General features: G+C 48.8%; 1 protein-coding gene across 1 annotated transcript in view; it reads right to left on the reverse strand.

The window, feature by feature from the left end:
- Positions 1 to 10,080, reverse strand: part of FAM13C (family with sequence similarity 13 member C) — a 103,175-nt gene extending 93,095 nt beyond the window's left edge. Inside the window, exons 1-2 of the mRNA XM_007478338.3 lie at positions 9,749 to 10,080; positions 2,106 to 2,162 (exon numbers count right to left, since the gene is read on the reverse strand). Of these exons, the coding sequence (XP_007478400.2) occupies positions 2,106 to 2,162; positions 9,749 to 9,810 (119 nt within the window). The 5' untranslated portion in view covers positions 9,811 to 10,080. The remainder of the gene's footprint in view (positions 1 to 2,105; positions 2,163 to 9,748) is intronic.
- Positions 10,081 to 12,872: the final 2,792 nt, after the last annotated feature.

A 12,872-nucleotide genomic window follows, 5' to 3' on the forward strand; every position in this document is an offset into this window, starting at 1 on the left:
TCAGGCTTCCTCTGCAGAGTCACCGGGATTTAGGTGCTTATTTCCCTTTCCTCACAGTGGCCTCCCTGATCAGAGGAGAGCATCATGGAGGAGAGGGGAGGCCAGCAGGATGGAGGTTCTTCAGACTTTCCCCAAGGCTACGATGCCATCATCATCAGCCAAGAGACTGGGAGAGCTTGGGAGAGTGGGATGGATGAGAGAGCTCGGGCTGGAGGGTGCCAAGAAGAAGCCCAATGCATGGAGGGGGCTCAGGGCCAGAGAGGATCCCGGGGCCAAGCCCGTGAGCTCACCACTCAGCCTACGAAGAGGAGCTGGATGGCTTAAACTTCAGAAGCAGCTCAAACTGGGTCCCTCTCCTGTTCCACTCCATTAAATCGCAGTATTGTGTTCCAGCCCATCATTATATCATTATACAGAAGCAGTACCGCATCCTAGATTTATCACTGACTGCAGAACCAGGAAACCTGAGTTCTAGACCCTCAGACACACAGTGACATCAGAGAAGCCACCCCACCGGTCAGCCACCCCCACAGGGCCCGAGACTGCGGGTCGCAGAGAAGATGCTCGTCTACACGGACGGGGGACTCCCTCACTCCAGCTCGGAAAGCGCTGATGGCATTACCTTAGCTTATGCTGGAATAATAGGTGATTATACTATATTATATAGTCTAATCTAGGTTAGATTACATTCTATCAGAGTACTGTCGTACATAAAATGTATATAAAGATGTATTACATTATAGCAATTACATAGGGTTAGGATATATTGTTATGGCATATTAGGACACATGTTATATTGTATTGATTGTATAATACTATATCTATTGTATCCTATTACGTATCACTGTATTTTATTGTTATTGTGTTTTATTTTTATTGTTATTGTATTTTATTTTATTATTATGTTGTAGTTTATTCTATTTTATTTACCATGTTAGAACGTGACATTATTTATATATGACATTATAATCATATATTTATTTATATTTTTAATATAATTATAAGAATTGACACAAACAAGATCTATGTTGTTCTGTATTTCTACATCAGATTTCAGCTTGGCACGCTTCGTCAGGATTGGCCTACTCGCCTTCTTCTTATAAATACACCCAATAAAAGGCCCAAAGAAACAACCTTCTCCCCCCAAGAGGTGTACCCAGACCCTGTTGACCTCCGGGGACATTCAGTCTTACTTACTGGAATAAAGCATGACTAGCCCTGGGCAACGGGTCATTTGCAAGGATGACTTAAGTGCCTAATTTTAGTCCGGGCGTGGGTTAGCAACGGGTCAAGCTTTCCATGATTCAGGGATGATTTAAACTGACCGCCAGGCATCGGAGCGGTCACTGGGGTGGGGCCCAAAGGCCACCGTCCCAGGGCCACAGGGAAGGGAAAAGGAACACAATCCAGCTGTCGCTGGACATTTATACGTTTGCTGCTCTAAGTCAGACTCTATGCTCAAGCCAAGTGACAAGGAGAAAAAGGCGACACAGTCCTTAAAGAACTTAGAAGCTAGCTGGGAGGGCAGCCGATCCGGAGGAGTCACAGAACGCGCTCGAATCAATTCTTAACTTTTAGATAGATTTAAAATGTTTTCATTAGACATTCAATGCTGAGTGGAGCCGGGAGACCTTGGACGTTGGCGCATGCTATGAGCCCCCTCGTCTGGGAAGAGCAGGCACGTGTTCTACCTCCGGGAAAGGTCGGTGCTCCTTCTGGGTAGCCTTGTGGGCACCTAAAGTCCTCTTCCAGCCCTTCTTTGGAATATTGGACAGTGGGCTATTTGGAGTTCTCTTGGGACAAGCCGTGGGGATGGGTAGGGCTTGTGGAGCCTCCTTCCTTCCCCTCAGACTCAACCCAACTGACCCCTGGGTAAGAACGCCTGCAGGCACATGCCTGGCCCCACACTGGGGAAGGCTCTTTCTTGGCCCAACTAGAGGACTCCAGCATGAGCTGATGCCTTTAGGATGCAGAAGCAAACCTTTCCCTTGAAGCCTTGAAGGGGAGCATCAAGATAAAGTAAATCAAAGAAGGGAAAAGATGGCAGATGCCAGTCATTCCTGAGTGGAGGACCTACGAGGCCCCTGGCATTTCTGCCTCCATACCTGAGGCTGGCGCAGTCAGGCTGGTCCTCATGAACAGGCACAGGGTCCTCGTCACACCTGGGCAATAAAAACAAACCGATATCAACTCGAACAGCCTCCTGAGCATTGTATTCAGCCATCTTCCAACCCCTCCAACTTGGGTTCAAACCCAGATTTTCTTCTTTCACCCAACTGGATTCCCTTCCCATCCTCCCTATTTTAGTCAATGACAAAAGCTCACATTTTCTCCTGGTACTGTGGGAAAAGCATGAGATTTAGGAGGTCCTGGGTTCAAATTTAGCCTCAGACATTTCCAAGATGTGTGACCCTAGGCAAGTCACTTGACCCCCAATGCCTAGCCCTTCCTGTCTTGAAAACACTGCACAATATTGATTCTAAAATGGAAGGTATGGGTTTAAAAAAAAAAGAAAATGCATCAAATTTGGGCTCAATGCCCAGTTCTACCATGTGCTACCTATGTGGCTGTGAGCAAGCCTGGACCTCAGTTTCCTTATTTGAAAAAAATGAAGTGGCTGATTCTAGGAAGTAATTTGGAACTATTCCCAGAAAGATACTAACTACAAACCCTTTCTCCCAAAATAATAATAATACTAATGGTACTTATTATTATATATGTATTATATTTGTTATACAATAGAGTACATATATGATTTAATTTTGCCATCAAATATAATTATATTCATTACAAAATGTATCTTTATGTTCATTATTATATCTCATATAACCATGTAAGTGCTGGCTGTATTATCACATCTTTTAAAATACATTATAATGAACAGATTTAATATTATTATTTTTATCACTAACATTTATAGTGTTTACTATGCGCCAGGCACTCTACAAATATGATCTCATTTGATCCTCACAACAACCCTGAGGGGTAGGTGCAGCTATGAGCCCCATTTTATAGATGAGGAAATTGAGGCAAACAGAGATGAATTGACTTGCCCAGGGTCACACAGCTTGTAAGGATCGAAGGGTGGATTTCAGCTCGGGTCTCCGTGACTCCAGAGCCAGCCTTCTGGTCACTTAATGACACTTGGGGATCTGCATCCCAAAGACAGCAAAGCCACAGAAGGAATCTCTAGGAACAAAAATGTTTGCAGCAGCTCCCTTGGCAGAAGTCAGCCGCTGGAACTCAGGGCTGGGCACCCTCCTCCTGGGAGACGGCTAAACGAACTGCGGTTCGAGTCTAATGGGATGTTGTTGTGTTTTTAGAAATGATGAAATGGCCAATTTCAGAGGAAACTGGGAAGACCTCGGTGAATGGAACAGAGCCAGGAGAGCAATGAAAACAACATCAGACAGAAAAACAAGTTGGCTTTAGGGTTCTGCTCAACGTGTGTCCACCAAAATGGCCAGGAAGCCGGCCACTCCCTCCCCTCCTGCCAGAGAGGCTAATGGGAGATGCGGGCTGGGGCTCGTTTCTCCAGTTTTTAAAAATTGACTGGAGGAAGGAAGAGATTAGTTTTGAAAAGTACTTGTTACTGTTACTGTTGCCATATTGAAGTGATGTTTCAACTAAAAGAAATAACCAGTTCGTTTGCCTAAATCTATTTTATAGATTCCACTATGAAAAATAGCATTTCGTTTCATTTTCTTTTTTTTTTTTAATTTAAACCCTTCCCTTCTGTCTTAGAATGGATACTAAATATCAATTCCAAGGCAGAAGAGCAGTAAGGGTTAGGCCATTAGGGATAAGTGACTCGCTCAGGGTCACACAGCTAGGCAGTGTCTGAGGCTAAATTCGAACCCAAGACCTCTTGTCTCCAGACCTGGCTCTATCCACTGAGCCACTGAGCTGCCCCTGGCAATTATCGTTCCATGGCACGTCCCTCACCCTTCCAGAACCTGTCAGTGAGTCCGGCATTTGCATTTTGGAACATTAATGAAGATGTTTCTGATAGGAATTAACTTGAGCAAAGCAGAAATGCAAAGAGGCTGACTTAAGTTTGATCCTGAGGAAAGCCTTCCTAAGGATGAGAGACCCCAGAGAGCTGGAGGATGCTTTGGGAGGTAATGAGCTCCCCATCCCTTAAAGACTCCAAAGAGAGGCCAGTGATCCCTCCCTGTTCAGAGGCTGGCCTGCATGGCTGAGGGGGTCCCTTCCCGCTCAGGGCTTCCAGAACAGTCAGTGCTGAAGCTGCACAATGATCATTGTTCAGACTTTGGCACCAACTTCGCCTGACCCCAATTTCGTTTATTATTCTTTTCCCTCCTGGGACATTTGGTTCAAGTTGAAAGCAGAGCCGCAGAGCCTTCAAAGTGACCCTTGGCCTTTGATGTTGGGGCTGGACCAGAGGCTGCAGGGTTCCTGTTCTGGCCAGCCTGGGGAGCCCAGGGATTCCTCTGGCGGTGTGGGGGCAACCTGTAATTTCCGTCATTGGGGGCTGAGGCTGGTGCAGTGATGGAGCTCTGGGGTATTGGCCTAAAGGTGGCGACCAGCTCCCAGGAGAGTCTCTGCATCCTTATGCTGGTGACCAGGGCCCAGGGACTGTTCACGGGGGTCTACACTAGTCTCAGGCCCAGGATCATGTGACTTCCCAACTTCCACAGGGCATGCCCACCCATCAGAGTCAGCGTTTCAGAGATGCCCATCTGCGCTGGACCAGACAACTCACACCTTCCTAGCGGGCACACAGAGGGCACGGGCTACCACAGACAGTCAAGAGACGCAGAGACAGGGAACTCCCTACATTGGGAAACAGCTCCTGTTGGTCCCATTTCTTTGGCTTCTCCTCTTGGAGGCCCGAGGGTGAACCCCTGGCCTGGCCTCATCCTTCCTCCCCTCCTCAGCCACCTTCATCTCCTCCCCCTTTTCAGCCAAAGACCAGAGTCATCCTCGCTCTTCTGGACCTTGGGCTGTCCCGGATTGATGGATATTAACTGAGTAGCCCACACGAAGGTGATCCCAACTGAATGTGGCAGCCTTCTGGGGGACAAGCTCTTAAAAGGGGTCCCCCAACATCTTTGGGAAAAGGGAGAGAGCAAGGCAGAGACCCCTGGAGGTACCCCCGCAGATGACGCCAGGGGACTAGCTGGATTTCTCTCTTAGGAGTCCAGCCCTGCTCTGTCCAGAAACATTCACCGGCAAGTCCAGTGCAGGACAAGGAGGGCTGTGCTCACTGTGGATGGAGGGAGTGAGTGAGTTCTTCTGAAAGGACCAGGAGAAGACGAGGCTGGGCTCTGCTCCCGGCTACCTGTGGGCATCACCTTGGCTAAGTCATTCCTATTCTTTGCAGCTCCATTTCCTCATCTGTGAAATGGGCCTCATGATAGCATCCCCCCGACCAGGGTGGCTCTGATGATCAAATGAGCAAATAATTTTTATAAAGTACTTTGAAAACCCTAAAACTATATAGACATAAACATAAGGGATTAAAAAAGAAAAAGTAACTCAGAAAATAAAGGACACTAAAAGGGAACAAGAACCATGCCTGAGCGACTTTGATATTATCATTATTTTTAAACACACACACAGATATACACAAACACATACAGACACACACACAGACACAGACACACAAACATACACAGACATATAGACACATACAGACACACACAGACACACACAGAGCCTCTCTCTCAAAACATAATCTGGAGAGAAAAGTGCTAGTCAGTCCTGGTGGGGAGAATTCCTCCCCAGGCCCAGGAAATCTCATTCCAAACTTGTGATCGCAGCTAAGAGGGATATTCCTCTGATGCAAATATCTTCCACTGAGCAGAACCTATAACCTAGACATGGAGAGGCGAATCAAACAACAGTTTACATTTATACAGTTTACAAAGCATATTACACATGTTATCTGAAACCCTTGGGAGACAGGTGCTATGGTCAGCCCCATTTTACAGATGAAGAACCTGAGGAAGGTGGAATAGGTGACTCTCCCAAGGTCACACAGCCAGTAAATGTCTGAGGCTGAATTTGATCCCAGGTCCCAGAGACTCCAGCTCTACTCACAGGCACTAATAAGTGCCTCTCCTGGCCTCCAGTTCTAAGCAGGAAGGAGCCAGGGACAGTATCTGGGAAATTACCCAAAGATTCCAAACAGTTCCTTTCCTCCAGTGCCCATCTCTTGAATGTCAAGAGGGTATCCCAGGGACCTTCTCTGGCTTTAATCTCTGAAGAATCCCTAAAAATGATCTCCACCACCCTGAAAAGGGCAAGACGGGCACACAGACTACAAGGACCTCTCTCTAGCCAAACACATCCAGGAAACCTCAGACAGAGCTCAGACCTGAACTCAGATCTTCCTTACCCCAGGACCAATGCTCTCCATCCCCAGCCAGGCTGTCTCCACTTCCAAGAAGGGGAATCAGAGAAAAGGGGTGCGAGACACTCTGCAGGGGCAACTGGCAAAAGAGGCCCGCAGGTCAAGATGTGAGAATGTGGCTGAACAGCCTTCACCAAAGGGCTAGAGGAGGGCCTCCAAGTGTCACACCCACACATATGGGTATGGTTTATTTTTAATTTGCCAACCTTACGTAGTTAGGCATACATTTTAGATAGGAAATGTAGGATCCTATATATGGATACTTTATATGTAAATTGATGACTAGATATTTTCTAAACATTTAAAATATAAAATGTTTACTTTATATTTGAGTGTATATGTATTTATAGATATATGTGTCTATACATAAATAGATAAATGTATTTATAGATAAAAATATAATTTTATATATTTCTATACACAAAGACATGGATGTAAGATGTCTACTTTTAACTTATATGTATACACATACTTATATAGAAAGTATATATTTTGTATATTTATGCATATATATGCACATTTTAGATGAAATGTAATTTTTATATTTAAGTGTATTTATGCATTTATTTATAAAACCTATAACTGCATATACATATATACTTATTAGATGCAAAATATACAATTTTATTGATTTGTGTTTGCATGTGTGTATTTCCACATAATGTATTATTGTAGATAGATTTTAGGTGTAAAATGTGTAACTATAAATTTGTGTATGTATGTAATTATATAGAAAGTATATACTTTATGTACTTTATATTTTATATTACATAGACATATTTACATTCTATAGTATATGCATAGCACATGTGTACATTATATGTATAAATTATATGTATATATTATACACATATTTTAAAGAAAAATGGATAATTTATAGACTTACAAATGCATATATTTTAAATGTATCATGTATCTATTTATAAATATGTAAGGATGAATTTCTATATTAAGCTTTTCATCGCATATCTTGGTAGAGAGTCTGTCCACCGTTATCTTTCTAAAGCATCGTTCTAACCATGTCATTCCTCCTTACTAGTTTCCATGGCTCCCCATTGCCTCTGGGAGGTCACATACTCCCCGAAGAGAGAGGTAGCCCTGGCCCCCTGGCCCCCTGGCCCCTGGCTCCCTTTCCAAGTGGGTTTTAAATTACTTCACCCAAGAGAGGGTCAGGTTTCCAGCTGAACCTTGAAGTTCTACTTGTTATTCTCTAAACTCTGCAACCCATCTCCCACCTGTGTGCCTTTGCATGCCTAGAAAGCATCCCTTCTTCCTCATGAAGCTTCCACGGTCTCTGCAGCCCATCTCCAAGACCCCGGCCTAGAGAAGCAGCCCAACGGTCCAGTGGAGAGGGATGGCCATGGACACTTCAGCTAGTATGACCCTGAGCCAGTCACTTAACCTCTGTCTGTATCAGTCTTCTCAACTGTAAAATGGGGAAGGTTCCCAAGAGAGCCTAGGACTGTAAGGAGGATTAGAGGAGTGAATATTTGTCAGGGGCTCGGCACAGAGCCCAGCACACAGTAGGTGTATTCTCTCTCTCCTCAAATTTTCTTGCCTTTACTTATCTATTCTTATTTTGAATTCTCTCCCAAGGGAACAAAATCTCAAGGAGAGTACAAAGAAGAGCCTTTAAAAATGGTGCATCATCCAGGAGGATGGGGAGCTGGTCTCTAGGTATACATCCTTAATATGTAAACATGGACACACACATATACCTACATGTCTATACACATGTATGTCTGTGGGCATAGACATGTCTGTACATAGATATGTGTCCTAAAGGCCCCCTGGCACACCTGCTCCCCTCCAGGCCACAGGGGTCAGAGTTCCCCAACTTTGGCTCTCAGGACACCAAAAGCTCTTCAAAGTACCTGAGGCCCCAGGGTTGTCTGCTGTATTCCATAGGATAAAGTCCTGGTATTAGGATGAAAGCAGGACAGATCGCAGAGCCCACACCCCCGCCCCCAGGGTCTTCCTGAAGGTGCAATGCCCCGTGTTATAGAGGGGAAATTGAGACAGAGAGAGGAGAAGTCAGGGTTCCTCACACCCACTAAGTAGTCCCAGGGCGGAGATCTGACCCCAGGTCCTTGCCTCCCCATGTAACCATGGCGATAGAATGACAATTTGACCTTGGTTCATGAACTGCCCCAGATGTTCCTCTCCTGAGGAAGTCCCAGAAAATGACTCATTTCGAAGTCTCAGTTTTCCCACCTGTAAAATGGAGTCTAGGACCCATCTTTCCTTACACTTCTGTGAGACTCAGACAATGTCTACAGTACTACGCCCGTTTGCAAGGGCTATGGAAACGAAATATCCTTGGAGGAGGGCAATTAGAGGAGAAGCTGCTTATCTGGCGGGTGAGGGGCTCCGGGAACTGTGCCTGGGGGACTGTTTCTATCACTGCTCCGCGATGAGGAAAGGTAGAGCCCCCGGACAGGACCAGCCTCGTCCGCCAATGTTGGGGGGGATTCCTCCTCAGACATCAGGACTTGGGCGCATCCCCTGTGGAGGGTCCTCCCTCTCCCCGAGGTCAGCTGGAAGGTTCAATCCCTGCGCTCAGGAGGCAGCCCAGGGCATGCGCCAGGCGCCCCTCCAGCCTGGCAGCGGTGCCCCCTCCTCGGCGCAGATAAAGTTTGCTCTGGACTTCCCTCGTGCAATCAGACCAAGCCGCGGGTTTGGGGGAGCCCCCAGCCCCGGGAGAGGCTTCACCACTTGCCTTTTAAGGACGAGCCAGTGTTCCGCGCGCACGCAGCCTCAGGAAAGGGGCCCGTCAGCGAGCGCAGACAAAGGCCAGGGGAGTTCCAGGTGTTGGGGAGCTCCGGCCGATTCCGCCTCCCCCACCCCCCGCATCCTTCCAGCCTATGGGCATCTCTTTCACCTGTCCGCCTCCTCCCTCCGTCAGCCTCCCAAACCAAAGCCCCAGACCCCGCGCGACTCCCAGCCCGCTGGTCTGTTGGTCCCCGGCGTGGTCCAGGGCGTGGAGGACAGCGCTCCCCGAGGGGCCCCGGCAGGGCTGTCACGGGAGGGGGGTGAGGAGGGAGGGTTGGGGCGGCCCGGGTGTCCCCCGGCGTGATGCCTGCGCTGCTGTTTAAGAGGCCGAGGCTGCCCGAGAACCTGGCCCTCAACCCGCCCCCCCCCAAGCTAGAGAGTGGGGAGGAGAGCTGCGGGAGGAGCAGTGCTCCCCCAAACCGACACAAAGGACTGCCAGTCCTCCCGTATCCCGGCCCCAGCTCTGCCTCGCCTCCCGCCGCGGCCCGATCCGGAAGGGTTAGCCCCCCCCCCCCCCCACCTCCATATCCATCAGCGGTTCCCGGGGAGGCCGAGGCCGGGAGCCGGACTGGGGCTCCTGGGCCGCGGGGCACTTACTCGGCTGCGGCTGGGCTGCTGAAGGACTTCTCCTGCAGGCTGAAGCAGAAGCAAGAAAACATGGGCCACGGCCGCCGAGCGCCGCCGGCCAGACCCCAGGCACTGGCCCGGCTCCGCCTGCCGCCCCGGACCCGCACGCGCTCCCGCCCGCCCGCTCTGCACACGCCCCGGAGGCTGCCCCCACCGGGATTAGCCGCGCCGAGGACACGCGCCACCAAGCCCGGCCCCCCGCCGCGCTCCCTCCGCCTCCAGCCCTGCCCAGCCAGGCCCGGCCCGGCCTGGCCCAGCGCCCGGCCTCGGCGTGACTGGCAGCCCGTGGGCAGGAGGGGGAGGGCGAGGGGTCCGGGGAGTTGAGGAGGGGAGAGAAAGGAGGAGGAGAAGGGAAGAGGGGAGGGGAAGGAGAAATGAGGGAGGGAAGATGAAAAGAGATGGGATGGGGGAGGGGAAGATGGGGAGGAAGGGGAAGGAGAAGGGAGGGGGGAATAGGAGAGAGCTGAAGGAGATGAGGCGAGGGGAGATAGGGAGGGGAAGGAGAGGTGGGAGTGGAAAGAGGGAAATGGGGAGGGGAGTGAAAGATGGCCAGGAGAGAGGAGGGGAAGGGAAGATGGGGAGAGTAGGAGAAAGGTGAAAAAAGAGGAGGGAGAGAAAGGAAGGGGCGAACGGTGTGGCAGTTGGGGGAAGGGAGTTAGAGAGAGGAGAGAGGAGAGGGATCGGGAAAGGGGATATGGAGACGAGGGCAAAGGGAGGAGGGGGAATAAGAGAAGGAGATGGGGAAAGGAGAGCGAAGAGAAATGAGAGACGGGGAGACAGAGGAAGAGGGAGACGAGATGGGGGAGGGGGCAGGGAGCCACCCCAGGAGGCGCACACCTTCCACTTGGCGGCTCCCATCCTTGTCCCAAGTCTCTTTGTGTAGCCAAGAAGTTGCTTCTTAGGCTTTGGGATCTGTTCTTTTTGCTCCCCACTTTCAAGCCCTCAACAAGAGTCCGTGTATGTGTGTGTGTGTGTGTGCGCGTATAACGCTATATATATATATATAATATATATATATACACATATACACATACATACATACATACACACACATATTCCGTTTGCTGGTGTAGGTGGCGGAGAGATTTTCTATAACGCAGAGGTCCCTACTGTATCTGTGCCCTCTCCTAGATCCGTGCCCACAGCCCCCCGCGTCTGCAGCGAAGAAGGCGACTTTTCCCATCTTTCTAGGGCCGGGGTCAACGTGCACTTAGGAAGTGCCAAGTATGTTCGAGGGAAAAATGAAACAGCCTCTCGTCCTCCTATTTGACTAAAATAGAAAAGGAAGTTTCTGCGTTCGCTGCCAACCACCTGAATTCCCTGGCGACTCTGTGTGTGCGTGTGTGCACGTGGGCGTGTGCTTTCCAGGAGTCTCATTCCTGTTTGCTGGGAGCTAGCCTGCTCTTCCCCAGTCCCTCACCTCACCCCCAGCGGGCTCGGCGTGGTTCGTGCCCCCCCCCTCCCCCCTCCCCCCTGTCATTAAGTCCCGTCGGAATAAAATCAGTCAGGGGTCAGGCTGGCTCCTGGTGCCAGTCACACACACACAACAATGGCTCCGGCATGTTCTTGCCTGCTCGGGGCAGGGAGGATTCCAGGCATCAGGGGGTGTGGGTTGGGTTACAATGTGTGGGTGTGCCACGATGCCGGTGGAGAGGACCGGAGCTGAGCCCCTGAGAGATGCGGGATGTGGGATTCTGGCAGCCAGGGGTGTGGCCCGAGGAGGCTTGCTTTAGCAAAGTGTCTGAGCTTTGCTCACTAGCACCCTTAGCTGCCCAGGGGAGCCCTGGCGATAAGTGGCCTGGAGGCGGAGACTTCTTTTCCCCTCTCTCCTTTGCCACCCCAAGCACTTCCCCTTCCTAGGCTCCTTGTTCCCGCCTGCACTCAGGGCCTCTCCTTTCGGTCCCCACTTCTCTGGCATTTTTTTTTGCCCCCTTGTGCTTCAGTTCCCAGGATTGTAGATTTAGAAACAAAAGGGATCTTGGGAGGGAGAAAACAAACAAACAAACAAGTCCAATCCCTTCCTTTCATGGAGTAGGAAACAGGCTCAGAATGGTGAGCAGGGATTCGCCCAAGCCACAGCCAAAGAAAACAGAAAAAAAAAAAAAACAGGAATCACCACATGAACTGGGACGACCTCCAGGAATAGATGCAGAGCTAAAGGGGCAGAACCAGGAGAACCTTATACACAGAAACAGATACACTGTGGTACATTCGAATGTAATGGACTTCTCTACTAGCAATGATCCAGGACAGTTCTGAGGGGCATAAGAGAAAGAACACGATCCACATTCAGAGGAAGATCTGTGGGAGCGGAAACACAGAAGAAAAACAAGTGCTTGATCACATGGGTCGATGGGGATAGGATTGGGGATGTAGACTCTAAGCGATCACCTTAGTGCAATTATTATCAATAATATGGAAATGGGTCTTGTTCAAGGACACATGTGAAACCCTGTGGAAATGCAGGTCGGACTGTGGTGGGGGGAGGGGGATGAGGGGAGGGAGAAGACATGAATCATGTAACCATGAAAAAAATGCTTAATTAATTAATTAGTTTTAAAAAAGAAATTAATTTTTTTTTAAAAAAAAAAGGAAGAAAAAAAGAAACAAATCAAACCCAGGTCTACCACCTCTGACTACTGCCTCTTTCCTCCATGCTCGATTTCACCCCCAAAGAAGTGCAACCCTCCTTCCTCATTTTTATCTGCCCAGGCTTATTTAGCCAAGTCCCAAGTCCTAAGAGCTTCATTATCTTCACTGCAAACATTGTGGGAGTCTGCAGATGAGGGCTGCCGTTTTTTTGTTGTTTGTTTTGGTTTTTTTTTGTTTGTTTTTTGTTTTTTTTTTATCTGAAAATCTGTCAAGGTTTACTCCCTGGACTCACAGAGACTAGGAGGTAGGGGGATGAATTTCATGCAATCTAGGAAGACTCAGTTTTTCATAAGATTAAACCTTTGAGCATTAAGAAATTTTGTTTGGCATCCTCTAGGATTCTCCTGAGGTACTTGACAAATCTCACTGATAAGAAAATAAAGCCATTGAATTAAGAACTGATCATTTCGTAGGATCATTGATTTCACATTAGGAGGGACCA

This window comes from Monodelphis domestica, chromosome 1 (genome assembly GCF_027887165.1).
Source record: "Monodelphis domestica isolate mMonDom1 chromosome 1, mMonDom1.pri, whole genome shotgun sequence".
NCBI classification, from domain to species: domain Eukaryota; kingdom Metazoa; phylum Chordata; class Mammalia; order Didelphimorphia; family Didelphidae; genus Monodelphis; species Monodelphis domestica.